At 43.0% G+C, this 27,767-nt stretch overlaps 2 protein-coding genes across 2 annotated transcripts in view; both read left to right on the forward strand.

The window, feature by feature from the left end:
- LOC309545988 (matrix metalloproteinase-20-like) overlaps positions 1 to 2,183 on the forward strand; it is a gene marked incomplete at its 5' end in the record, with an annotated part of 120,425 nt that extends 118,242 nt beyond the window's left edge. The window contains one exon of the mRNA XM_082245453.1: positions 1,832 to 2,183. Within this exon, the coding sequence (XP_082101579.1) occupies positions 1,832 to 1,932 (101 nt within the window). The 3' untranslated portion in view covers positions 1,933 to 2,183. The remainder of the gene's footprint in view (positions 1 to 1,831) is intronic.
- LOC309545982 (matrix metalloproteinase-18-like) overlaps positions 1 to 27,767 on the forward strand; it is a 320,845-nt gene that overhangs the window by 251,118 nt on the left and 41,960 nt on the right. The window lies entirely within an intron of this gene.

Consider the following 27,767-nt stretch of genomic DNA (forward strand, 5'->3'; position numbering starts at 1 on the left):
GTTCTGGATAACCTGAAAAGGAATTGGATAGTTAGGTTTTTTTTTTTTTTAAAACTCACCTTGTAATTGTAGATCGTAAATACTTACCTCAGGGTACTTCCTCCCTCGGAGCCGCGGCTCACCCCGTCACTTCCTGCCTCGCGATGATTCCTGGGAGCTGAACGTCATAGCTCCCAGGAATCAATGCGACGGCACCGGCCCCGCACGTCACTTCCGGGCGATGCCGCATTCCCCTGCTAAACAGCTTCTGGGCATGCCCAGAAGCTGTGGAGGAATGCGGCGCCGCACCAGAAGTGACGAGAGGGGCCGGTGCGGCGCATTCTGGGAGAAGAAGACGCGGAAGAAGACGCAGAAGAGGACCGCGGCGGCTTCAGCTGCCCACAAGAGAGATGGAAACGCTGTGGAAGAAATTTTATAAGTAAGTATTTCTTCTAAAAGGTAAGTGCGAACCGGGACAGATCAGAGGCTAGCCATTGTGGAATGTGCTAGCCCTTACTGTCCCGGGGGTATGCTTATTGAAAAATGACATCTGTGCCCGGATCTCCGCTTTAAAAACCTCCATGCTCACACCTTGTGATTTTCACCTGCATAGGATGTGCATTGAACATGTAGTTTCATTATGTCATTTGCAGGCCTGTACTCACAGCCCATAGTAGAGTAGATTTTCACATTCTGGTGTCATAAACTTCTGTTTCTGTTCAAACATGAGGCATAAGGTGGTATTTGATACAGGTGTTCAAAGCTCCTCAGTCATTCTGCCCAATGTGCGAGGGGAACAATTGAACCAAAAAAAAGTTGTAATCAATAACCATTCAGGGTGCATTCATTGGCGCTGTCACTTCTTCCCCAGATGCACCCTTCATAGAGGGTTAACGGTTTTCGTCATTTTGCTGACTAGCATTATTATTATTATTATTATTATAATACAGGATTTATATAGCGCCAACAGTTTGTGCAGCGCTTTACAATGTGAGGGAAGACAATAGAGTTACAATACAGTTCAAAACAGGAGGAACCAGAGGGCCCTGCACGTTAGAGCTTACAATCTAGAACAGGGATCTTCAAACTATGGCCCTCCAGATGTTCAGGAACTACAATTCCCATCATGCCTAGTCATGACTGTTAATGTCAGAGTTTTACAATGCCTCATGGGATGTGTAGTTCCGAAGCAGCTGGAGGGCTGTAGTTTGAGGACCCCTGATCTAGAATGTAACCTGTATTATTAGGTTCAGTACACAACTGCAATTCCTTTCTTACAGTGCAATGGGAATTACTAGAGGATGCCTCCCTTAAATACTGTGCTCCATTATGTACTACTCACGGGTGCTAGTAAGGTATTTCAGGGTACACAAGAGTCCCACAGAGCAGAAGCTGTACATCCAATGGAGCTCTCTGCTAGCAGCACACCCTATTTACCTGATAAATGCATTTTCTGATTGGATGATGTAGACACTGTGATGTCACCACCCTGCCTCTTCACCTTATCCAATTGGAGGACACTGTGAATTTTTTACAAAAATTCAAGGTGTTCTCTGGATGGTCACGAACAAGTGACTCCCTGTGTTCACTATGCATTGGGGCAGCACTTGGCATCTGGAAGCTAGCTACAAAAGTTAGTAGTGGTATCTACTACCATGATTTCCTGCACATACATACTTACATTAGTCAAATCTGGACCAATGTAACTATGCAAAATAGTCCATAGCTAAACTTTACCTTCAATAAAAAATATGCATTGCATTTGGAAAACCAAACTTACCTTATCATTATTTTGTTTTTTAATTGTTAAATGTGAACATTAGTTTAATGACTGTTGTCTCCCCTTTTGCAGGATACATTTACTTCTTCTCAGGCCCAAAAGCATACAAGTATGATATTGAGAAAGAAGATGTGGTCAATGTTGTGAAATCCAGCTCCTGGATTGGATGTTGAGTCAGAACCAAAAGAGTCATTACGAAAAGTGTTTCACGAGAACATAGGAAATCGTATGAAAGATGAAAAATTGCATCAACATAAACAAACCTGTCCAAAGACCCAATTGTTTCCAAATATTTGGCACAGTAGCCTATGAAATATATATACAGCCAGGAAACACATTACGGGATAAAACAAAAAATAAATATGTAAAAGTTTTGGGAACTTATTGTTAATTGTTACATGAGTACTGTATATATAGCAGTGCCATTGTGGATGCCAATATTTTGCGGACCATCAGTATTCCCATAGCCTTCTTTATCCTAAAATAGCTAATAAAACACACGTCTGTAACAAATCAAAATTAAATATTGTGTTAATTGTCTCCATTTTGCAAATATGTGCATGTTTTTATTTATGTAATATTGGATGTCATCAGTATTCCCCTGTTGAATTTTCAACTTTATATTGTATTTTATTTTTTACCATCAATTCATTAAAATAATCTTAAAGAGACATGGAAACTTCTCACATTCAGGGCAAATTTACACACAGCCCACCCTGGGTCTGCTACAAGTGTTGTGGTCATCTTTATCCTATACAAGCACTTTTTCATCAACCTTTCTGTAAGTGTTCCTACCTTTTATTAATAAATGATTATATATGGGTACACACTATGTGAGTTTTCTTTTCCATTGAGCCCCTCGTGGAAGAATTTCCAGCTGTAGTCACCAGAAGTTACCCTTCAATTATATCATAAGGATGACGTGCCTGGTTCAGAGGTAGTTCCCCCTTTTCTGAAGGAGTTTTGACATCAGCAATACAGTGACATCCATATTTTTCTTAAAGCCTGAATGACCTAAAGAGTATACACTCTATTAGGTCCAAGATATCTGGCAAGCCTTTGATTAACTTGGTTCACCGGTGGTGGCTACTCACCAAAGATCACAGTTATTTTACCCACAAGAGGATCATTTGCACGTTGCACTTTTGGTGGATTTATCATGGACCATATTTATACATTTACAAATTTCATGGACTATGAACTTTAAGCATTTTTAATATTTTTATATATATATATATATATATATATATTATTTATATATTATTTTTATGACGTATATGCACTTTTTTGATCATTAATTTAGGTCATTTCACTTATGCATTTTATATATGTTTGCACTTTTTTTGCTTGATTTTGCACATATTGACTTATACTGTTGCAATTTTTTGTACTTTATTTGCACATATAGATTCATATGCATAATATTTCACTACATTTGTTTAATCCTTATTACCAGCACTGCAATATTAATATCTGTCTTAGTTTTTTACAAATTGACATTTGTTTTTTGCTGGCTGCTGGTTATTAGTGTTGGCGTGGTATACCTTCTACACACTAATGTATTTATGCATGTTGATCATATCCCCCCCCCCCCCTTATCTCCTCTTCTCAAGAAAGAATAAATTCAGTTCCTCTAAACCTCTTTTCTCATACCTGAGCTCCTCCATACCTTGGTTGCCCTTCTCTGCACTTTCTCCAGTTCCCCGATATCCTTTTTAAGAACTGGTGCCCAAAACTGAACTGCATATTTCAGATGAGGTGTTACTAATGATTTGTACAGGGGCAAAATGATATATCTCTCTCTCTGGAGTCCATGCCTCTGTTAATACAAGAAAGGACTTTGCTTGCTTTGGAAACCGCAGCTTGGCATTTCATGCTATTATTAAGCTTAGGATCTACCACAATACACAGATCCTTCTCCTCTATGGATTCCCCCAGTTCTATTCCCCCTAGTATGTATGATACATGCATATTCTTAGCCCCCAAGTGAATAACTTTACATTTATCAACATTAAACCTTATTTGCCACATAGTTGCCCAATGAAATCGTGCATTGAGGTCAGCTTGTAAGTTGGAGACATCTTGTAAGGAAGTTATTCCACTGCAAAGCTTGGTGTCATCTGCAAAGACTGAAATTGTGCTTTTAATTCCAGACCCTATATCATTTATAAAGGTATTAAAAAGTAAGGGTCCTAACACTGAACCTTGGGGTACACTACTGATAACCTTAGACAATTCAGAGTAAGAATCCATAACCACTACTCTCTGAATTCTATCTTTTAGCCAATTTTCTATCCATTTACAAACGGATCTTTCCAAGCCTGTAGACTTTACCTTACACATTAGCCGTGTGTGGAGAACTGTGTCAAATGCTTTTGCAAAATCTAAGTATACTACGTCCACAGCCATCCTCTGTCTAAGGTTTTGCTTACCTCCTAATAAAAAGAAATAAGGTTTGTTTGACAACTTCTGTCTTTCATGAATCCATGCTGTCTGTTGCTTAAAATATTTTTTTCCAGCAAGAACTCATCTATGTGGTCTTTTATTAAACTCTCCAGTATCTTCCTGACTATAAAAGGTAAACTAACAGGTCTATAGTTTCTTAGCAAAGACTTTGATCCGTTTTTAAATATAGGCACCACATTGGCCCTACGCCAATCCAGTGGTACTATTTCAGTCCTTAACGAGTCCCAAAAAATTAGAAACAAAGCTTTGAAATTACAGCCCTCAATTCTTTGAGGATGTGTGGGTGGATGCCATTTGGTCCAGGTGCTTTATCCACCCTTATTCTGTCTAAAAATTTCTGGACTTTATCACTTTTGAGCCATTGTGGATCATTTGGGTCTGTGTCAATACCATCCTCATTATGGTCATGAGCTCCTCCATGCTCCTTTGTATACACAGAGCTGAAGAAAATATTTAATACATTTTCCTTCTTTTTGTCCCCAGTCACCCACTCCTGATTATTTTGTAAAGGGCCTACATGCTGAGACCTAGCCTTTTTACTATTAATATACTTGAATAATTTTTTGGGGTTTGTCCTACTATCTTTTGCAATCTGTCGTTCATTTTGAATGTTTGCGTCCTTGATTTCCTTTTTACATATTCTGTTATATTCTTTGTAACAATTAAACACTGATATTTTTATGTTTTTTCAAAGTTAATTTTTTAATTATTTATAGCTTTTTAACTTTGGCCGTGAGCCACATAGTTTTTATTTTTAGACTTTAAACGTATTGTCCATGGGAATATACTTTGCAGTGAGTTTGCATTTCTGTTCTGTGCTCATCGATGCCAATATTCCCTCCCAGTCTATATTCTGGAAAGCAGCCCTCATCCCTGGAAAATTTGCTCTCCTAAAGTTAGGTGTTTTTATATTTCCTGTATGTGTTTTTTGTTTACAGCTAATAATAAATGAAATTATATTATGGTCACTGCTACCAATATGTTCTTTTATATGAAAATTATTAATAAGCTCTGCATGGTTTGAGACTACCTGGAAAAACAGAGCATCATTTCTAGTGGGGGCCTCAATAAACTGTACTATAAAATTGTCTTGTAATAGGTTTGTACATTTTTGCCCTTTAACTGTTCCAGCAGTGCCATTAGTCCAGTCAGTGTCTGGGTAGTTAAAATTGCCCATTATTATCACTGTCCCAACCCTTGCAGCCCTTTCTATCTGTGCCAGGAGCTGAGTCTCCACCTCCCCATGAATACTGAGAGGTCTATAACAAACTCCAATGATAATCTTTATATTACACACACCCATGTACATTTCCACCCATACTGCTTCAGACTCATCACACTCTCCATCAACTAGGTCCTCTTTCACATTCTCACATAGAGACAAACACCCCCCCCCCCCTCCGTTTTACCCTGTCTTTCCGAAAGAGAGCATAGCCAGGAATATTAATAGCCCAGTCATGTGAAGAATGAAGCCGAGATTCAGCAATACCAATTAAATCATAGTTCTCCTCGTGCAACAGAGCTTCCAACTTTTTTGCTTGGCAGACTTCTAGCATTGGTGAACATACACTTTAATTTATTGTCACATTTTGCACACTTATGTTGCATATTTTTTATTTTGGTACAAATAGTACAATTCCCAATGGTTGTTTGTAACATGGGAACCTTCTTATCCTCTGCCATAACTCTCCCGCCACCTTTCCCCATTCCACCCACCAATAGGGGCTGACCCCTGTTTGACCTGTCTGCCCCATTATAATCTAATTCCCCCTCAATCCTAAAACACATGACTCACCAGACAGCAGCAGTCTGGGTCATTATATATATCGCCTGAAGATGCCCCTATCCTACATTAAATCATTGGATATGGAAAGGTTGGGAGACAAGGATTTCGGGCACTAAATTTTCATAAAATTGCTTTTTATTAAACAAACACTTTAAAAACGTCTAGTGATACAAGCAGATGAAAAAAATCTACATTGAACATAGGACCAAAAAACGGTCGACAGTATGAGATATAATATTACATGAGGTACTAGACCTTCATATAGTATGAGAACAGTTGTGTACAGAACAAGTTGTATTATGCATACATCCAATGTGATATACTTCAAAGCAGACAGAGCCTGCCGGCGGACACCTCGATGCTCAAGGTGCCAGTCAGCAGGGTCGGCTGGAGTTTACAGTAAACACATGGTATACATTACTCGTGACAGTTTGCTCAACATGTTTCGCCTTCTCGGTGAAAGCTTCGTCTGGAGCTTAATAATTGCTTTGTCTGTATAGAAACATAAGTAATTTTAAGGAGACAAAATGTATTATTTAATACATATTCCATAAATGAGAATAATGCTTTATATGTAATATACAATGTCAATGTAGAAGAAAACGCATTTGACACATATGGTATTACTGTTCTAGCCAGCAGGGGGGGGGGGGGGGGGGGGGGCTGGTGGGAAGGCAAAAGGACAGCCATTGGGACACATGTGGGGACACACACCGTATAAAATGGGTAACACTATTTTTTAGGCGTCAGTATATATAAATAATAGAGAAAACATATCTATGTAGGATATGAACATACCTGTACAATGTATATTCTGAACTCTTTTGGTACTATAACGAGGAGGACTAAGAGACGGTCACTGAGCTCATAAATGGGGGAGCCGATGTTCACAAGGAGTATAAATACAAACGCTCCTGTATGTTTGTATCTGGGTTAAATATAGAGAGTGCACTAGTTATAATATGTCAATCCATTATCGGTAGGAGATAGCCACACCCGGTGCATGTTAATACACGAATAGGTAAAAATAGAGTTGTTTGTATATAGAAGAGAAACCCATTGATCCAAAAAAAGGAAGAAGGGGGGGGGGGAAAGAGAACGAAGCATGGACATATACCAGTCAGGGGGAGGGAGCTTATACTTTGTGTTTTCATGTACCGCAGTATTTAAAGATTTTTATGAGAAGAGTTCTAAAACGGTAATTACCTAGGCATAAACCACTTGTATGGTCCTAGATCTCCATACAGACAAAACATAGGGTACTTAATTCCCACATGTGAGGTACATCATTACTCGGCCTTAAGTGTATAATAGATTAAGAAGATTACTTTTGGTACCGCACTTCTCTCAATAAGCCCAGCGGTGGTAGTCCATGCATGTTTCAAGACAATTTAAAAATCACCAATAATTGCATGCGAGTGTATTGGGGGCTCTAATAGTTGAACATGCTCACCGGTCCTGCGGAATACTTTGTTTAGATAGGGATAATTAGACCTGCCTTGTAAGTGGCAGACACTATTGGATTGAGAAAGGATTGAAAACAAAGTTGTAAGTAAAGCGGTGTGCATAATCCAGGAGATAGCAAAGATATAAGTTTGTCGGCTTACCCTGTTGAGCTATATTCCGTCATAGATGTCCTCCCCGGATGGGGAACCGCCGCCATACTCGGACGCTTGTATGGCGCCCTTTTATGGCGTGGGTCCCGGGTGGTTCGTCAAAACGATGTCGCCACCCCGGCCGCACCCCCCGGATATGACGATGCGGCGTAGACGGAAATGACTCCGCTGCAGCCACTCGTAGAGCTCCGAGAGGGTAGGTCAGACTCTCAGAGCTGACAAGCTCCGGAAAGTCTGATCTGGTGCCACAGGAAACGGCGCTCCAAGGAGCGGAAGTCCGCTGTGGCTTACCAGGCCGCACATGTATCACCGGAATGGCTAAAACCTCTAGCGTCCCACAGCGCCCCCGGAGGTTACTAGCATGGCACACTTGAATACAAAACATCTGCAAACACATAACAGAAATACATTGATCTGAATAATGATTACAGAAAAAAAATAATATACATAGTTAAATATCAATAGTTTACAAAGAGTAATAAGAACAAGAAGAACCAAGAATATAATGATATATTATATTCTAAAAAAGAGAAAAACAAAAAAGGAGAAAATATGTTAATAAGGGAAAAAAGAAATAATAATGATGATATATCTAGCACCCAGGCAATTTGGTGCTTAAAAAATAGAAGGACTAGAGCCGTTACGCCCAAAATTGAGGACACTACCCTCAGTAGCTTTTAAACATATGAAGAACTGAATTTGGAAATTATAATTCTCCAGAACAAAATCCCATAACTATCGAAGAGGCATAGAGTCAGCACATGGACGTTCATTGGGCTCCATATGATGCGATATTAATTCCTCTAATGGTTATCAAAGGGCAAATAGGGGTAAAAGACAAGGAGGGAGGGGGGGGGGAAAGGGGAAAAGGGATGGAAAGACGATCACGCCAAGCAAGCAGACACCCGTCCTACCCTCCACAGATAACAAACAGTAAAGAAGGCAGAAAAAAGTTTTGTCTTAAATCATTAAGAAATGCATGATTTATAAAAATGATTTGTAAGATTGGGTTTCGTTCAAACCCGGTCTGCAGGTGGCATTAAGACGTTCAATCCAGATGGTTTCCCTCTGGGGGATTCTTTTGTCCCAGTTGCCCCCTCGTGGGTCCTGGGGAATCACATCCAGGACATAAAAACGTGCTTTTTTTGGGTTGAATTTGTGGTAGAGGTCTAGGTGCCTGCTCACGGGCGTGATCATCTTTCCTCCCTCTGATATGTATATATGGTCATTTATCCTCTGACGGAGCTCTCTAATTGTTTTCCCAACATAGAACATGCCACATGTACAGTGCATGAGATACACCAATCCACGAGTGTCGCAGTTGGCGCGAAAAGTAGGGGAAAAATCTTCCCCATTGGGTAGAACAAAATGGGAACCCTCCTCAACCCATGGACACATGGCACAACCACGGCATCTATACGTACCCCTATTAGTTGTTTTAGGATTTTTTATGGGTTGGTAGTGGCTAGCTGTTAATTGATCTCGTAATGATCTAGTACGTTTAAATACAATTTGTGGGTATTGCCCCACATATTTGCTCATAATTGGATCATGACTGAGTAGATGCCAGTGTCGTCCAAGGATGTTTCGGAGTACATTCTGGTGGCTTGAAAACTTAGTTATGAGTTTCACCGTGGGTTGTGTATCTCGGTCTTTAACTCTAAAAATTAGGCTATTCCGATCTTGTGAGAAAGCTCTATTAAATGCTGTGCGCAAAAGGCGTTTGCTGTAGCCACGGGCTTTTAGGCGTTCACGTAGTGAATTGGCTTGGATTTTGAAATCTCTATCGGTTGTGCAATTACGCCGAAGGCGTGCGTATTGGGCATAAGGAATACTGCGTATTAGTGCCGCTGGATGGGCACTTGACGCATGCAATATTACATTACCAGATGTTGGTTTGCGGTAGAGGTTCGTGGTCAGTTGGCCATTTTCATGCTTCAATACCGTTAGGTCAAGGAAATTAACTTTTGAAATGTCTACAGTACATGTGAATTTTAGATTGAAATTATTAATATTTAAAGCCTGAACAAAATCATCAAATAACTGTCTGGAGCCTGTCCAAACTACAAACACATTGTCTATGTAACGATACCAAACCGCCACATGTGTAAAAAACTTTGATAGAGTCTCATCTGATGTAATGTGTCGCTCCCACCCCCCCAGGTACAAATTGGCGTAGGCCGGGGCACAACAGGTGCCCATGGCCACGCCTTGCACCTGGAGGTAGTGGGACCCATTGAAAGTAAACCAGTTGTGCTGCAGGATAAACAGGAGTAATTCCAAAAGGAATTCACAGAAAGGCCATGTATGGTGGTTTTGTTCATAGAGGAAGGTACGTACTATCCCGACGCCCTGCTCGTGAGGGATGCTCGAGTAGAGAGCCTCTACATCCAGGGTCACGAGCAAGGCGTCGGGAGGAACGACCATATCCTCAATCATTTTTAGAAATTCAAGTGTATCCTTGACATAGGACGGTAAACGAACAACATGGGGTAATAAAAAGAAGTCTATCAGACGGCTCGCATTTTCTGTTAGGCTTCCAATGCCTGATATAATAGGCCTTCCTGGGGGCGTTGTCAAATTTTTATGGGTTTTAGGGAGGGAATAAAATGTAGCTTGTCTAGGGAACTTATTGTTCAGATAATCGTAACAATCCTTGTCAATTAAAGCTGATTGATAGGCACACCCAATTGAGACAGGGAAATCTTTTTGTACCAGTTCTTGTTTGTAAGAATATCTGTGCACATTTTTTCATACCCTTCTTGGGTCATTAGTACTAGATTACCACCCTTATCCGAGGGCTTGATAACAAGATCCGTGTGGTTTTTCAATCTATTTATTGTTTGTATTTGTTGCTTGGATAAATTGTTTTGTGTGGGTGGGAGTTCACAGTTTTTTATTTCTCCTATAACCGATGTTAGAAAGGCCCATATATTTGGATTTGTGGTTAAGTCTGGAAAACTATTTGATTTAGGTTTAAAAGGAATTTGTCTTTCGTTATGAGAGGTGCTAGGTGGAGGTTGGCTGGAGGATTGGGATTCCGAGGGATCCCCTTCCTCCAGTAGCAGGATTAGGTCCCATAGAGCACGGAATTCTTGCATTGTATAATTTTTTATTTTTTCAGAGATTTCTTTATCTTGTGCAGTTCGTTTACGTTCAGGATCATAAATATGTTTGTACGTTAGGTTCCTAGCAAACATATAAATGTCTTTTATTGTGTCATATTTGTCCAACGAAGCTGATGGACAGAAAGTGAGACCCAGTTCTAACACTTCCACCTCTTGTGAGGATAGTTGATAAGGAGTGAGGTTAATGATAGAGAATTTTAAGTGGGTAGATTGAGTGTCGTGTTCAATTGAAAATTTGAGGTTTGTGCCTGTGATGCCGAGAAATGAGAGTCCAGGGTCGTTTGTCTCTGTGTACCTACATAAGGTGTGGTAGTTGAAAGTGTACTGGTCAGCGGGGCGAGTGAACTTGCTCCTAGGGATGAGGTGTGAGGGTTGGGTGGTCCAACAGGTGAAGGAGTGACGGGGTTAGTAGTGGATGGCTCTAGCATTTGTATAGCTTGGAGGGCCAAACCACCAAGATATGGGTCCTGGGTGTCGAGGGCCTCATGTGTTGTGATATTATTTAGTTTAGATGTGGGTCCAGCAGGACCAGATCCAGATATGGGGGGCTGGAACTTGGACCCTTCATCTGGTCGTTTTTTAGAGCGTGGTGTGTACGTGCCATTTTCTTGTGGACCACACTTTCGTGTGGTTGGGTCAGTTTTGGGTCTTGTATCCTGATTAGATCTTGCCGATACTTTAGATCGGTCAGATTGCATGGAAATTGAAGATGAATCCGATTCCCAATCGGTTTCTTTATGTCCTGAATTAGATGGATGGCCACGAGGGCCACGTGGATAGCGAGATCGTCTAGGACCATTAGGTCCTGGCCATCGATACGCATATCCCTCTGTGAATGCCATTTTGTCTTTAAGAAATTTAGTTTGTTTTTTACATATAATCTCTTTATTTAATTTGATTCCATAGTCCTTTACCTCTTTCCACCTAGATTCATACTGTGTATGTTTTTTTAGGCCTTCATGTTTAGTATATAAGGAGGATAGTTCTGCATCTAAAGTGGCCAGGTCAAGTCTATACTGGGACACTAAAAGCTGACATAGGTCTGTACTACATTTTGTGCTCTACGGGACCTAATCCTGCTACTGGAGGAAGGGGATCCCTCGGAATCCCAATCCTCCAGCCAACCTCCACCTAGCACCTCTCATAACGAAAGACAAATTCCTTTTAAACCTAAATCAAATAGTTTTCCAGACTTAACCACAAATCCAAATATATGGGCCTTTCTAACATCGGTTATAGGAGAAATAAAAAACTGTGAACTCCCACCCACACAAAACAATTTATCCAAGCAACAAATACAAACAATAAATAGATTGAAAAACCACACGGATCTTGTTATCAAGCCCTCGGATAAGGGTGGTAATCTAGTATTAATGACCCAAGAAGGGTATGAAAAAATGTGCACAGATATTCTTACAAACAAGAACTGGTACAAAAAGATTTCCCTGTCAGCTACAAAGAGGTATCAGGCTCAATACTTGGACATAATTGGGTGTGCCTATCAATCAGCTTTAATTGACAAGGATTGTTACGATTATCTGAACAATAAGTTCCCTAGACAAGCTACATTTTATTCCCTCCCTAAAACCCATAAAAATTTGACAACGCCCCCAGGAAGGCCTATTATATCAGGCATTGGAAGCCTAACAGAAAATGCGAGCCGTCTGATAGACTTCTTTTTATTACCCCATGTTGTTCGTTTACCGTCCTATGTCAAGGATACACTTGAATTTCTAAAAATGATTGAGGATATGGTCGTTCCTCCCGACGCCTTGCTCGTGACCCTGGATGTAGAGGCTCTCTACTTGAGCATCCCTCACGAGCAGGGCGTCGGGATAGTACGTACCTTCCTCTATGAACAAAACCACCATACATGGCCTTTCTGTGAATTCCTTTTGGAATTACTCCTGTTTATCCTGCAGCACAACTGGTTTACTTTCAATGGGTCCCACTACCTCCAGGTGCAAGGCGTGGCCATGGGCACCTGTTGTGCCCCGGCCTACGCCAATTTGTACCTGGGGGGGTGGGAGCGACACATTACATCAGATGAGACTCTATCAAAGTTTTTTACACATGTGGCGGTTTGGTATCGTTACATAGACGATGTGTTTGTAGTTTGGACAGGCTCCAGACAGTTATTTGATGATTTTGTTCAGGCTTTAAATATTAATAATTTCAATCTAAAATTCACATGTACTGTAGACATTTCAAAAGTTAATTTCCTTGACCTAACGGTATTGAAGCATGAAAATGGCCAACTGACCACGAACCTCTACCGCAAACCAACATCTGGTAATGTAATATTGCATGCGTCAAGTGCCCATCCAGCGGCACTAATACGCAGTATTCCTTATGCCCAATACGCACGCCTTCGGCGTAATTGCACAACCGATAGAGATTTCAAAATCCAAGCCAATTCACTACGTGAACGCCTAAAAGCCCGTGGCTACAGCAAACGCCTTTTGCGCACAGCATTTAATAGAGCTTTCTCACAAGATCGGAATAGCCTAATTTTTAGAGTTAAAGACCGAGATACACAACCCACAGTGAAACTCATAACTAAGTTTTCAAGCCACCAGAATGTACTCCGAAATATCCTTGGACGACACTGGCATCTACTCAGTCATGATCCAATTATGAGCAAATATGTGGGGCAATACCCACAAATTGTATTTAAACGTACTAGATCATTACGAGATCAATTAACAGCTAGCCACTACCAACCCATAAAAAATCCTAAAACAACTAATAGGGGTACGTATAGATGCCGTGGTTGTGCCATGTGTCCATGGGTTGAGGAGAGTTCCCATTTTGTTCTACCCAATGGGGAAGATTTTTCCCCTACTTTTCGCGCCAACTGCGACACTCGTGGATTGGTGTATCTCATGCACTGTACATGTGGCATGTTCTATGTTGGGAAAACAATTAGAGAGCTCCGTCAGAGGATAAATGACCATATATACATATCAGAGGGAGGAAAGATGATCACGCCCGTGAGCAGGCACCTAGACCTCTACCACAAATTCAACCCAAAAAAAGCACGTTTTTATGTCCTGGATGTGATTCCCCAGGACCCACGAGGGGGCAACTGGGACAAAAGAATCCTCCAGAGGGAAACCATCTGGATTGAACGTCTTAATGCCACCTGCAGACCGGGTTTGAACGAAACCCAATCTTACAAATCATTTTTATAAATCGTGCATTTCTTAATGATTTAAGACAAAACTTTTTTCTGCCTTCTTTACTGTTTGTTATCTGTGGAGGGTAGGACGGGTGTCTGCTTGCTTGGCGTGATCGTCTTTCCATCCCTTTTCCCCTTTCCCCCCCCCCTCCCTCCTTGTCTTTTACCCCTATTTGCCCTTTGATAACCATTAGAGGAATTAATATTGCATCATATGGAGCCCAATGAACGTCCATGTGCTGACTCTATGCCTCTTCGATAGTTATGGGATTTTGTTCTGGAGAATTATAATTTCCAAATTCAGTTCTTCATATGTTTAAAAGCTACTGAGGGTAGTGTCCTCAATTTTGGGCGTAACGGCTCTAGTCCTTCTATTTTTTAAGCACCAAATTGCCTGGGTGCTAGATATATCATCATTATTATTTCTTTTTTCCCTTATTAACATATTTTCTCCTTTTTTGTTTTTCTCTTTTTTAGAATATAATATATCATTATATTCTTGGTTCTTCTTGTTCTTATTACTCTTTGTAAACTATTGATATTTAACTATGTATATTATTTTTTTTCTGTAATCATTATTCAGATCAATGTATTTCTGTTATCATGTGTTTGCAGATGTTTTGTATTCAAGTGTGCCATGCTAGTAACCTCCGGGGGCGCTGTGGGACGCTAGAGGTTTTAGCCAATCCGGTGATACATGTGCGGCCTGGTAAGCCACAGCGGACTTCCGCTCTTTGGAGCGCCGTTTCCTGTGGCACCAGATCAGACTTTCCGGAGCTTGTCAGCTCTGAGAGTCTGACCTACCCTCTCGGAGCTCTACGAGTGGCTGCAGCGAAGTCATTTCCGCCTACGCCGCATCGTCATATCCGGGGGGTGCGGCCGGGGTGGCGACGTCGTTTTGACGAACCGCCCGGGACCCACGCCATAAAAGGGCGCCATACAAGCGTCCGAGTATGGCGGCGGTTCCCCATCCGGGGAGGACATCTATGACGGAATATAGCTCAACAGGGTAAGCCGACAAACTTATATCTTTGCTATCTCCTGGATTATGCACACCGCTTTACTTACAACTTTGTTTTCAATCCTTTCTCAATCCAATAGTGTCTGCCACTTACAAGGCAGGTCTAATTATCCCTATCTAAACAAAGTATTCCTCAGGACCGGTGAGCATGTTCAACTATTAGAGCCCCCAATACACTCGCATGCAATTATTGGTGATTTTTAAATTGTCTTGAAACATGCATGGACTACCACCGCTGGGCTTATTGAGAGAAGTGCAGTACCAAAAGTAATCTTCTTAATCTATTATACACTTAAGGCCGAGTAATGATGTACCTCACATGTGGGAATTAAGTACCCTATGTTTTGTCTGTATGGAGATCTAGGACCATACAAGTGGTTTATGCCTAGGTAATTACCGTTTTAGAACTCTTCTCATAAAAATCTTTAAATACTGCGGTACATGAAAACACAAAGTATAAGCTCCCTCCCCCTGACTGGTATATGTCCATGCGTCTTTCTCTTTCCTCCCCCCCCTTCTTCCTTTTTTTGGATCAATGGGTTTCTCTTCTATATACAAACAACTCTATTTTTACCTATTCGTGTATCAACATGCACCAGGTGTGGCTATCTCCTACCGATAATGGATTGACATATTATAACTAGTGCACTCTCTATATTTAACCCAGATACAAACATACAGGAGCGTTTGTATTTATACTCCTTGTGAACATCGGCTCCCCCATTTATGAGCTCAGTGACCGTCTCTTAGTCCTCCTCGTTATAGTACCAAAAGAGTTCAGAATATACATTGTACAGGTATGTTCATATCCTACATAGATATGTTTTCTCTATTATTTATATATACTGACGCCTAAAAAATAGTGTTACCCATTTTATACGGTGTGTGTCCCCACATGTGTCCCAATGGCTGTCCTTTTGCCTTCCCACCAGCCCCCCCCCCCCCCCCTGCTGGCTAGAACAGTAATACCATATGTGTCAAATGCGTTTTCTTCTACATTGACATTGTATATTACATATAATGCATTATTCTCATTTATGGAATATGTATTAAATAATACATTTTGTCTCCTTAAAATTACTTATGTTTCTATACAGACAAAGCAATTATTAAGCTCCAGACGAAGCTTTCACCGAGAAGGCGAAACATGTTGAGCAAACTGTCACGAGTAATGTATACCATGTGTTTACTGTAAACTCCAGCCGACCCTGCTGACTGGCACCTTGAGCATCGAGGTGTCCGCCGGCAGGCTCTGTCTGCTTTGAAGTATATCACATTGGATGTATGCATAATACAACTTGTTCTGTACACAACTGTTCTCATACTATATGAAGGTCTAGTACATCATGTAATATTATATCTCATACTGTCGACCGTTTTTTGGTCCTATGTTCAATGTAGATTTTTTTCATCTGCTTGTATCACTAGACGTTTTTAAAGTGTTTGTTTAATAAAAAGCAATTTTATGAAAATTTAGTGCCCGAAATCCTTGTCTCCCAACCTTTCCATATCCCCCTCAATCCTAGTTTAAAAACTCCCCCAGCCTTCCCATAAACCTCACCTCTAGCACAAAAGACCCCCTTCCATTTAGGTGCAAACCATCTTTAGCATATAGGTTGCAACCAATAAAAAGTGAGCCCAGTGCTCTAAAAATCCAAATCCCTCCTCCTTACACCAGGTCTCTAGCCATGCATTCAGCTCTCTAATCTCCCCCTCTCTTTCCTTTGTTGAGCATGGCACGGGCAATATTTCAGAGAATATCACCTTGGAGGTCATTCCCTTCCACTTGCAGCCTAGTTCATTAAATTGGTTCTTAAGGAGCCTCCACCTTCCATATATTCTGTTGTTGGTTCCAATGTGGACCAAGACAGCTGGGTCATGCCCAGCCCCTCCCAGTAATTTATTAACCCGACCCACCACATGCCGAACCCTGGCACCAGAGAGACAGCAAACAATTCAACTGAGGTGATCCTGGAGATAAATTATTCTATCAGTCCTTCTGATTAGACCAGGGTTTCTCAACTCCGGAACTCAGGGCACACTAACAGGCCAGATTTAAAGTATTACCTTGGGGAAATGCAGACTAGAATACTGCAATCACTGAGAAGCAAATTATATCACCTGTGATGTATTTCAGTTTTCTTGCAAACCTGGCCTGTTAGTGTGCCCTGAGGACCGGAGTTGAGAAACACTGGATTAGAGAATCCCCAATTACCACCAACTGTCTAGGCCTACCTACAGTCCCCTCATCACCTCTACTAGACGAACTGCACTCCCAGCTGTTAGGGATAGCAGTGACATCTAGGGCTGCCACCTCTGAGCTTGCCACCCTCACATCTTCACCCAACATGGCAAATCTGTTCGGATGCTCAAACCCAGGACTGGCTTTCCTTTTAAGTGAGCCACTACCACTCCCTCTGACTGTGATAACCCAACTGCCTACCTGATAATTCTGACTTACCCCTCCACCCTCCCCATTAACCCCACTAGCCACCTGCTCAGCAAGCAGAGGACCCCTTTCAAAGGTTGCCAGTTCTTCCCAGTGTTAATATTTGCTCCTCCAGATCTCTAATGTGAGCTTCCAGAAGGGCAACCTGCTCACATCTGTCACAGCGGTATCCATCCTGGACAGGTTGCTCCGTTATTGTATACATGCATCACACTGTGCAGTACACAAACCCTTCAATCTTGCTTGCACACATTTTCCCGGTTACAACAACAATACAACTAATAGAAAATGTCAGATTTTACTTACAGGTCAGAAGACTCCTATTATAATCTCCTGTTTTAAACTCTGTTTTTTAACTCACCACTTAGTCAAGGTCCACTAGTTTAGAGATCCAGCAAGCAAAAAAGGTGGCAAGCTCAAGAAAGAGCAAGCTCAGAAAGGAGTCCTGCAGAAATTTAAATAGTACCTGAAGCACCTGTGACCAATTAACCACTCCCCTTAATTAGTAGTCTGAAGGAAGGAAAAAAAGAAAAAAAAAGGCTATTTAAAAAGTGACAGAAAAAAGAGTAAAAAAAGGGGGGAAAAAACAAAAAACTGCAAAGAGAGTGCCCCTAAAAATGCAAACAACAGTCACCAGAAGTCAAAAGCAAAACTGTTTATCACTCTCCACTCAAATTTCCCACTCTTCAGCCTCCAAACAGCAAATGTTGGGGGGAGGGGATGCTTTTCTTTAGCAGGGACAGGGAAGCTAGGCAGAGATGATGGGAAGATGGATGGAGCCAAATACACGGCAATCTTAGAAGAAAACCTGTTAGACTCTGCAAAAGACTTGAAATGGGGTGGAGGTTTACCTTCCAGCAGGACAACGACCCTAAATATACAGCCAGAGCTACAATGGAATGGTTTAGATCAAAGCATATTTGGGTGTTAGAAGGGTCCAGTCAAAGTCCAGATCTAAATCCAATTGAGAATCTGTGGCAAGACTTGAAAATTTCTGTTCACAGACGCTTTCCATCCAATCTGACAGAGCTTGAGCTATTTTGCAAAGAATGGGCAAAAATGTCACTCTCTAGATCTACAAAGCTGGTAGAGACATCCCCCAAAAGACTTGCAGCTGTAATTGCAGAGAAAGGTCAGGTGGGGTGGGGGGGGGGGGGGTGAATACAAATGCACGCCACACTTTTCACATATTTATTTATTAAAAAATTGGAAAACCATTTATCATTTTCCTTCCACTTCACAATTATGTGCCACTTTGAGTTGGTCTATCATATACAATCCCAATAAAATACATTTACATTTTTGGTTGTAACATGACAAAATGTGGAAAATTTCAAGGGGTATAAATACTTTTTCTTTTAATTTCAATAAATTTTTATTAGAGAGTAACAAAGACAAATAACAATGGAAGTGATACAATAGTGAAGGCTATTTTACAACAAATAATGGTTGAAAAATGGAGGTCAACTGTAGCAGGTGGATACCCAGCCCTCAATGCTATGAAAACATCTAGGGTTAAGTCATGAGAAAAGTAGACAAACCTACATGCTATAAGAGAACAAAAAGTGGTCACCATCTAGTAAGTGCAGGGGATAGCCCCCAAAACCGTAGGGAGCCCCCACCCAAGACACCCCTAAAGGGAGCAAACTGTGTCTCGGAGGAGGCACACCACGTGTGAACTGCAAAATCGTATAGTGACCCAAAAAAAAAAAAAAAAATAAAAAAATAAACTGCAAGGGAGAACAACCTACAAGAATGCCATCTACCAACCCTAGATGAAAGAGGCACGGGGCCCCAACTTCAGGTGTGTAAAGGTACGATGAAAGCTCCACCGAAATAAAAAAACATAGTCTCCAAATCACTTCCTGGAGTCCTAAACAATTCGGATTGTCAACAGTTGGCTATAAGTACAGTAAAACCAAGAGTTGAACAGGCAAAGGATAGGAAAAAGAAAAAGAGAGAAGAAAGAAGGCAGACAGCATACGAAGAAAGAAGAAAGAAAAGAGAAGGGAATGCAAAAAGGGGGGACGGAGGTTCCTGCGGACCAGTTCCTGAAGACACTGTGAGACATATTGGTAAAAGGGTAATGAGAGGGAAAAGGAAATAATTGTTACCCCACAGTCCAGTGCAAAGAAAACATCAAATACTAACATTCATGTATGCTGCCCAGGGTTCCCAGATACTTTCAAACTTCTCTCTGGAGTCGTCCAGGATACTATACATCTTCTCCTGTGCCATTATCCACGAAATCTTACACTTAGCCAAGTGGAGTGGAACCGAAGGCATCTTCCACTGCCTGGCTATCGCCATCTTGGCACCAAGGAAGATGTAGAAAATGAGGGATTGGGTGTGTTTAGGGAGCTTAGGGATGCGTTGGCTCAACAGGGCTTGAGCAGGAGATGGATGCAACGTGAGACCAGAAATCCGACGAACAATGCCGTAAATGCGCTGCCAAAACGACCTGAGTTTGGGGCATTCCCAAAAGATGTGGAGAATGGTGCCAGCCAGGTCACATCCCCGGAAGCAGGTAGGGGATGTGGAGGGAAAGATGGTGGCCAATCTGGCCGGCACCATGTACCACCTCAAAATAACTTTAAGATTAGCTTCCATGAGGCCAATATTATGAATACCCCGGAAAGAGCGCCCAACATTAGCGTGCCAGTCAGAGAGGTCCCAGTCTAATTTGAGGTCCTGCTCCCATTTAAACATATAGACAGATTTGGTTTGTGCATCGTTCAGTAGAGCGTAAATGAGGGAGATTCCCCCCTTGACATCAGAAATTTTAGCACACCACTGTTCATAAGGTGTTACCCGTAGGGGTTCCGAGAATTTGGACCTAAGAGAGTTAATAAAGTGCGAAATTTGGGTAAGACGGAATTTCTCTACAGGCGGCATCTTCAACTTTGTGGTACAATGAGAAAGAGTGATAGGACCCGAGCTATCCAAAAAGTGGCCAATTCTGTACATGCCTTTGTCAGTCCACCATTTAAATGCCCCTATGTTTTCACCTGGAGGGAAGGCCGGATTATGGAATAGGTGAGTGAGGGGAGCCCAAGGCGAAGTAACTTTATGCGTTTTGTGTATGCGATCACAGATGGATAAAGAATGTGAAAGAGTAGGGGCCAGCACCGGGGGGCGGGCTCGAGCAGGTCTCCAAAGCAGGTAGTCAATGGTGTGTCGAGGGACTGCTTGGCGTTCCATAAAGTACCAGTCAGGCTTCCCCCCTCTGGAATAAATGACGGAAAACTGAGTCAGCTGTGCTGCCAGATAATATTTCCAAAGGTCCGGAACTCCTAAGCCCCCCTGTTTCCGGGAGCGTAGAAGCGTAAGTCTATTAATTCTATATCCCTTCGTTCCCCAGATAAATTTAAAGATGTGTCCTTGTAAGTTTTTAATGTGGGATTTCCGCACCGGGATTGGGAGCGACCGGAAAAAATAAAGAATACGTGGCAAGAGTGTCATCTTAACCGCATTGACTCTCCCTAACCAGGAAATGTGACAGCGAGACCAGTCAGAGAGATCCCGTTTTAGTCGTTGTATCAGGGGCGGATAGTTGGTCGAATAGAGTTTGTCTATAGTGGGAGTCAAGGAGACTCCAAGGTAAGGAATAGAATTCGATTGCCAGGAGAAGGGGAAATGGTCTTTCAGACGATCCACCAGTGGCCCAGGGAGAGTGATATTAAGGGCCAGCGACTTAGTCATGTTTACTCGCAAGCCAGAAGCCGCCCCAAAGGTGTCCAAGAGGGAAACAATATTGGGAAGAGAGATCAATGGGGACGTAACAAAGAGCATTATATCATCCGCGAACAACGCGCATTTGTGGAACTCGGACCCGCATTGTATGCCATGTATATCAGGGTGAAGACGGATCGCTGAAGCAAGAGATTCAAGGGCAACAGCGAAAAGGAGCGGGGAGAGGGGGCATCCCTGTCTCGTTCCCCTCCGGATCCGGATGTCTGCAGAATAGTATCCCTGCATTCTGACCTGAGCTGCCGGCTGGGAGTAAAGGGCTCGTAGTGTAGTGATGAAAGAGGGACCAAAACCCCATCGTTCGAGGGTACGGAAGAGGAACGGCCATGAAAGGGAGTCAAAGGCCTTTTGTAGGTCCAATGACAGGAGAAAACCAGGTTGGGAAGGGCCTCCGTCCCACCCTGAATTTAGCAGCGAGATGACATCAACAACCCTCCTTATCTGGTCAGGTCCCTGCCTACCCGGAATGAACCCCACCTGATCCTTATGAATGTATTTGGCAATAAAGCTGGATAAGCGATTAGCATAAATTTTGGTCAATATCTTTAAATCATTATTAATGAGAGATATTGGTCTGTAATTGCCCACATCGGAGGGATCCTTCCCCGGCTTGGGGATAACCGAAATGTAAGCTTTATTAGAGGCTTCATCCAGGCGAGCTCCGCCCCTGAGGGCATTGAAGAACCTGACCAGATAAGGAGATAGGACCGACGCAAATGTCTTGTAATAGGAATTGGAAAAACCGTCAGGACCTGGGGTGGAATTGGGTCGAAGGGACTTGATCACTTCCAGCACCTCCCGTTCGTCAACAGGGGATTCCAAAAGGGATCTATGCGTATCCGTGAGGCGGGGGAGAGGCACGTTGTCTAGGAACGAGTCAGGATCGTCCCCCTTATGGGGGGTGGGGGCCGCATAAAGTTGGGAATAGAAGGATTGGAAGGAATCCATGATGGATGTAGGGTTGCTCGAAAGAACACCAGCGGGGGATTTTATTTTGGGCATGGAAATCGCCCGAAACTTTGGGGAGAGCTTCGATGCCAATTTTGTACCCATTTTATCTCTAAAAGCATAAGCGCGAGCCCCTTGCCAGCGCAGGGCCTTTTCGGCCCTGGAAGTTAGGGCCAGGTTAAGTGACAATTTAATCGCATCCAGTTCGGCAAGAGAGGAGGGATTAGGGGAGCGCTTGTGGGCTCTACGGAGGCGAATATATTCTGTCTCTAAGCGGGTGATATCAACTAGACTTTCCTTTTTAATTTTCGCCCCCAGCTGGATGAGGTAGCCTCGCAGGACAGCCTTATGGGCCCCCCATAAGGTAGTAGGGGATGTGTCTGGGAGATCATTAAGCGTGAAGTATTCGCGAAGCACGGTGTCTATCATGGAGCATCTAGCCGGATCGCTCAGAATAGATTCATTAATTCTCCATGGAGAGGGGCCTCGGGGAAATAGGGAGCAGGAGAGCTGAAGAGTGACCATGGAATGGTCCGACCAAGGGACTTCTCTAATTTTAGACTTCTGGGCAGAAGGGATATCCGTCGTGGGGATGAAAATGTGGTCAATCCGCGCAAACGTATGATGAGGGGCCGAGAAATGTGTGTAATCCCGAGTAGATGGGTTCAACTCCCGCCAAATATCAATCAGACCCAATGCATGGAGCGATCTAGCCACCCGAAGGCTCTGCTTCGAAGGTCGGCGAAGCCGACCACCGGAGGATTGGGATTTATCAAGGGAGCAGTCGAGGGCTAAGTTAGAATCCCCTCCAATGAGAACGCGGCCCTCAAAGTGGGGAGAGAGAAGGAGAAACATCTCGGAGAGGAATTTCGCCTGACCCTTGTTAGGGGCATAGTAAGAAATAAATGTGTATAACACTCCTTGTATGTGGCCCTTGACCAGAATAAATCGGCCCTGGGGGTCCCTTACGGTGTGCAGGTGCGAGAAGGAAAGGGATTTAGCAAAAAATATGGCCACCCCTCTCTGTTTGGAGGGGGCATTGGCAAGATAAAACAAGGGGTATTTATGGTGGACATATGTCGGTTGGTAGGATTCCGGGAAGTGAGTCTCCTGAAGCAGGAGAACCCCCAATCCTTGGGAATGGTAATGTTGGAATGCCTTCCTACGCTTAACAGGTGAATTTAAGCCCTGGGTGTTGTGTGATGCCACCTGTAGAGAAGAGACCGTACTCACATTAGGCTGCATGTTGCGCGGGGAGGAGGCACGCTGAAGTAGGTGATCCGGCGGGATCCCGAGAACATCCCCGGAGGAGACTATTCACAGCGGTAGCAGGCTTGTCAGGAGCAACAGGGAACCAGAAGGACCGCAGGAACCTAAGGGGAAGAAAAAGACACCAGTAAAGGGAGAAAAAGAGAAAAAAGAAGACAACAGAGGAAGAAGAAAGTAGCAAGTCCAAAGACTTGCCAAGGGATGAGAAAGCCGCAGGAAGGACCCGCAGCTCCTCATCACGTGTAAGGATGCGTCCTGAACCAGTCAGGGCACATTCCTGAGGGAGGCCAGATGAAATCATCTAACGTCCGACAGGAGGAGGCACATTAAAGCCTCTCCGGCCATAGGGCACCAGCCCGGCACCCTCATAAAAAAAATCAACAAAAGATAGCAAAATTCGAGCACGAAAATCACCCCTAGGTGTAGAAAATGGGGAGTTGCCCCAAAAGCATCAATAGGAGGTTAGGTCTAGGGGGGACAGGGGAAAAGGACAACATGGGGAGGGGAAGGTAGGCAGGGAAAAAAAAGAAAAAAAAGAAAAAAGGGGGGGGGATAAAAATAAGGGGGGGAGGGGGGTACTGGGGAGGGGGGGAGCTGCAAGCTTAACGACAACAGATTAAGCAGTAATTACAGTCCCAGTATTCAAAAAGAACCTGACCAGCGTGAAGAAAATAGAGGAGGTAAGTCAGATCAAAAATTGTAAAATAAATAGTTCGCTGGAAAAAGGGAACAAAACAGTCCGGAAACAGACCCAAAAAGGGGGGCCAAAAAATGGAGGCAGGGATCATCTCGGACCCCCATCAGGCGAGGAAGGACGAACTTCGACGACTGAAGAAAGAAGATTCCAGAGGAGCAATGCAGATATCAGGGAGGCTGGACATCACGGTGACGCTTCGTTTGCTGCTTGTTCCAAACTGAGGAGACAGGGCTGATCGGAGGGGGTCGCTTGGAAGATTCTCTCCTGGAAGTGGACGGGGCAGGATCCCTGGTGATGATACCCAGATGCAGGAGCATGCCTTCACCCTCCTGGAAGTTGGTGAAGTTGTACGTCTTGTTCTGGAATTGAAAGTTCAGCCGGAAGGGGAAAGACCACCAATATTTCAGCGCCCGGGCAGAAAGAGCTTGTGTAAGCGGCTTTAGAGCTCTTCGGCGTTGAATAGTGAAGGGGGAGAGGTCGGCGAAGAGTTGAATCTTGTGACCCTGGATGGATAGGTCCTCCCTACCCCTACTCACTTTCATGAGCTCCTCTTTAACCCCATAGAAGTGGGGTTTGACGATAACATCTCTGGGAAGGCCATCTTTGCGGGGCGGTTGTAGGGCCCTGTGAGCCCGGTCGAGCTCCAGGCGATGGTCCGAAATGTTCGGAATGAGATCCCTAATAAAAGCTTTAATTGTGGTAGGAATGTCCGTGATGGTTTCTGGGATCCCTCTGACCCTAAAATTTAGGCGTCTGCTTCTGTTTTCCATATCATCCAGCTTACTAAGCGCTGTGTCTAGTTGATCTTGGATAGTCTGGATGCATGCTGTGTTTTGATTGGCCCTTGCGACAGTCTGATCCACAGTGCTCTCAATTGCTTCAATCCGGGTGCCAAGGTTCTGGAGTTCCGCCTTAATGGATCCCGTGATTTGTGAGGCATTATGGGCCAGGCCGGCAGCTAGCATCTCCGAGAACCTAGTCATCAACAGTGTGATGTCCGGAAACTGTCCTGGGGAGGTGAGGCCTGGTTGGTGAGGGAAAGCCAGGGCCTCTGGTGAATGCAGCCCCATGATCCCTGGGGTCTGTGCAAGGTGTCTGCTGAGGAGGGATTCAGTGGAGGCTGGTGATAGTAATGGGGGCTGTGGCAGGTATGCAGGGGTCACTGGGGATGGCCAGGGATCGGGGGAGGCTGAGGGGGTGTCCATAGGGCAAGCTGGTATGTCCCCTACCTCCTGTGTGCCTCCGTCCTCTGAGGGAAGAGAAGGCGCGGTCGCCATCTTGGCTGTGTCCCGCTCCGGGGACAAGAAGATTAGACGGCGGGAGACCTCGCTCCGGGGACCCGCCGACATCCAAGGGTGAACCGCTGGAGGAAGGAGCAGCTATCGGTGCCGATTGCGGGGCTTCGTGCGCTCCGATGCCGGCGCTGGTGCCTGAATGAGACCGGGGAGGCGCGGAGCTCCGGGCTAAGCTGCCATGACGGAGCAGCCGCGCATGCGCACCCCATAAATACTTTTTCAAGGCACTGTACAGTATATGACCCGGGCACATTGATCTTCCTGTCGGCACAGTGAAAGAGAAATGCATAAACACTTCTCTTATGGCAGAGCCAGTAGGAGGGAAATCTTTCCCCATCCTCTTGTTGGCACACAGAGCGATAATACTAATGCGCATCAGGGCAAATCAATTTTTCTGTATGTTTCATTTGTTCAAGTATATTATCTTTTTTGTAGGCACTTTTTTTAATGAAGATCTACTATTTGCCTGTTTACAGATAACCTAAAAAAGTGTTGGGAAACTGAAAGTCTGCCCCTTAAAGAGGTTGTAAACCAATACAAAATATTTTTTTTTTCGACCTGAAAGAGAAACACATAATGAGCTAGTATGTATCGCATACTAGCTCATTATGAAATACTTACCTTAGAACGAGCCCCCGCCGTGCCGCCCGCTTACCTGTATGATGGGCGACGGGTCCAGTCGCCCGTCTTCCGGGATCACGGCATCCGGCCATCTGATTGGCTGGAGCCGCGGTGACGTCACTCCCGCGCACACGCGCGGGAGCCGATGGTCACGGCACGGGGCTCTGAAGGAACGGCACCAGCGGCCGTTCCTTCAGAGCGCATGCGCCAGTGACGTCACTGGCTGCATTAAAGGTAAATATCTCCTAAACGGTACATGTTTAGGAGATATTTACAGTACCTATAGGTAAGCCTTATCATAGGCTTACCTATAGGTAAAAGTTGCAGAGGTGGGTTTACTTCCTCTTTAAAGAAAATAAAAATAATACATTATATATATAATATTCTAGTTAATAAAAAATGTTGTGCAATTTTACATTTTAGTACAACGTATACAGTATATACCATATGTTATAATTACCACAGGTTTTGTGATTTAAGTTCATAAAAATTATGTTTTTGTAGTTTTCTCTAAATCTGGTGTTCTGTGTGTAATCACTAAAGTGGGCTACATAAATGCAAAAAGTAAATAAAACTAAAGTATTATGGGATGTTAAAAGTTTTTGTACTCTGTTTTATTGTTGTTATTAAACTGCTGTATTACTAGTGTGCGTACTTGTGCATATTATTTCGGGTTATCTAGTTTGTGTGTGATGTTTCACTGTGAAGTATGGCGTATTTCACAGCTTAGTATGAAATTTCATTGGGGAGTGTAACCCATGTCTACGTCATTCGGAACTATTCTGAACAGAATCAGAATCATTCAGCTGCATTGAAGGCATAATATAGATGTACAGTATAGATGCTCTGGGGTGATTTCCAGGTACAGTACAGAATTAACAGATATTTGTGGTAACAGCTATTTACCAGATATATACTTTTTTCAGATGTTATTTAGTTACATGTAGCAGGAATAAATATATTCTTTTAAACCGCTCTGAAATATTAGTTATGCCATCATAGACATATCTATCAATCTATGAGTATATTATTAACTTTACAGGGATTAGCAACCATTCTATTATTTATTATTCTATCATTTCTATTCTATCATTTTTATTTATAGGGGATGTGTGTGGCTCTCGTGCTATCAATATTATAAGAAGGGTGGTGATGGCCTTACAGCAGGCAACATTGATATAGCAAACCCAAACTATTGATGGTGAGGGGACCATCCCCTGAAGAAGTCATGTGCTGTGACATAACGCGTAGGGTACCACTATACCGGAAGGGATGTGCAAATGAACTTGACTCTCGTGAATGTATTGCATTTTAAAAGTGTCACAAATGTCAGTACCCTGCTGTTATTCCAATAAATCTTTTCATACGTAAATGGGATTACGCTATGGAACTCTATTATCTTTTTCATACACACCATGGAGAGTATTAACTATTAGAAGATGAGGAACATAGAGGACACATACCATTTCAACAGTAAATGCAGTTAAAGAAATCTACCCTATGCTGTTACCTTACAGCAATAAGGTGAGCGGCTTGAGCACATAGAGGTGTCACTTACACTGAAGATCACCACTAATTTGCATTGCAATCACTGGATTGATTACACTGAAGATTCACTATTGGACATTATATGTTTAAAGTCACTGATTATTGCACAATATTCTGTTCACGCTCTTTGTTATTTACCACATGGTGAAGGATTTCAGCATTTATCTGAATTATTCAGTACTATCACTTATTTTTCATTATTCATTTTCATTATTCATTACACTTAGTATGAT

The sequence above is a fragment of the Pelophylax lessonae genome, assembly GCF_965119305.1.
Source record: "Pelophylax lessonae genome assembly, chromosome: 2".
Taxonomy (NCBI): domain Eukaryota; kingdom Metazoa; phylum Chordata; class Amphibia; order Anura; family Ranidae; genus Pelophylax; species Pelophylax lessonae.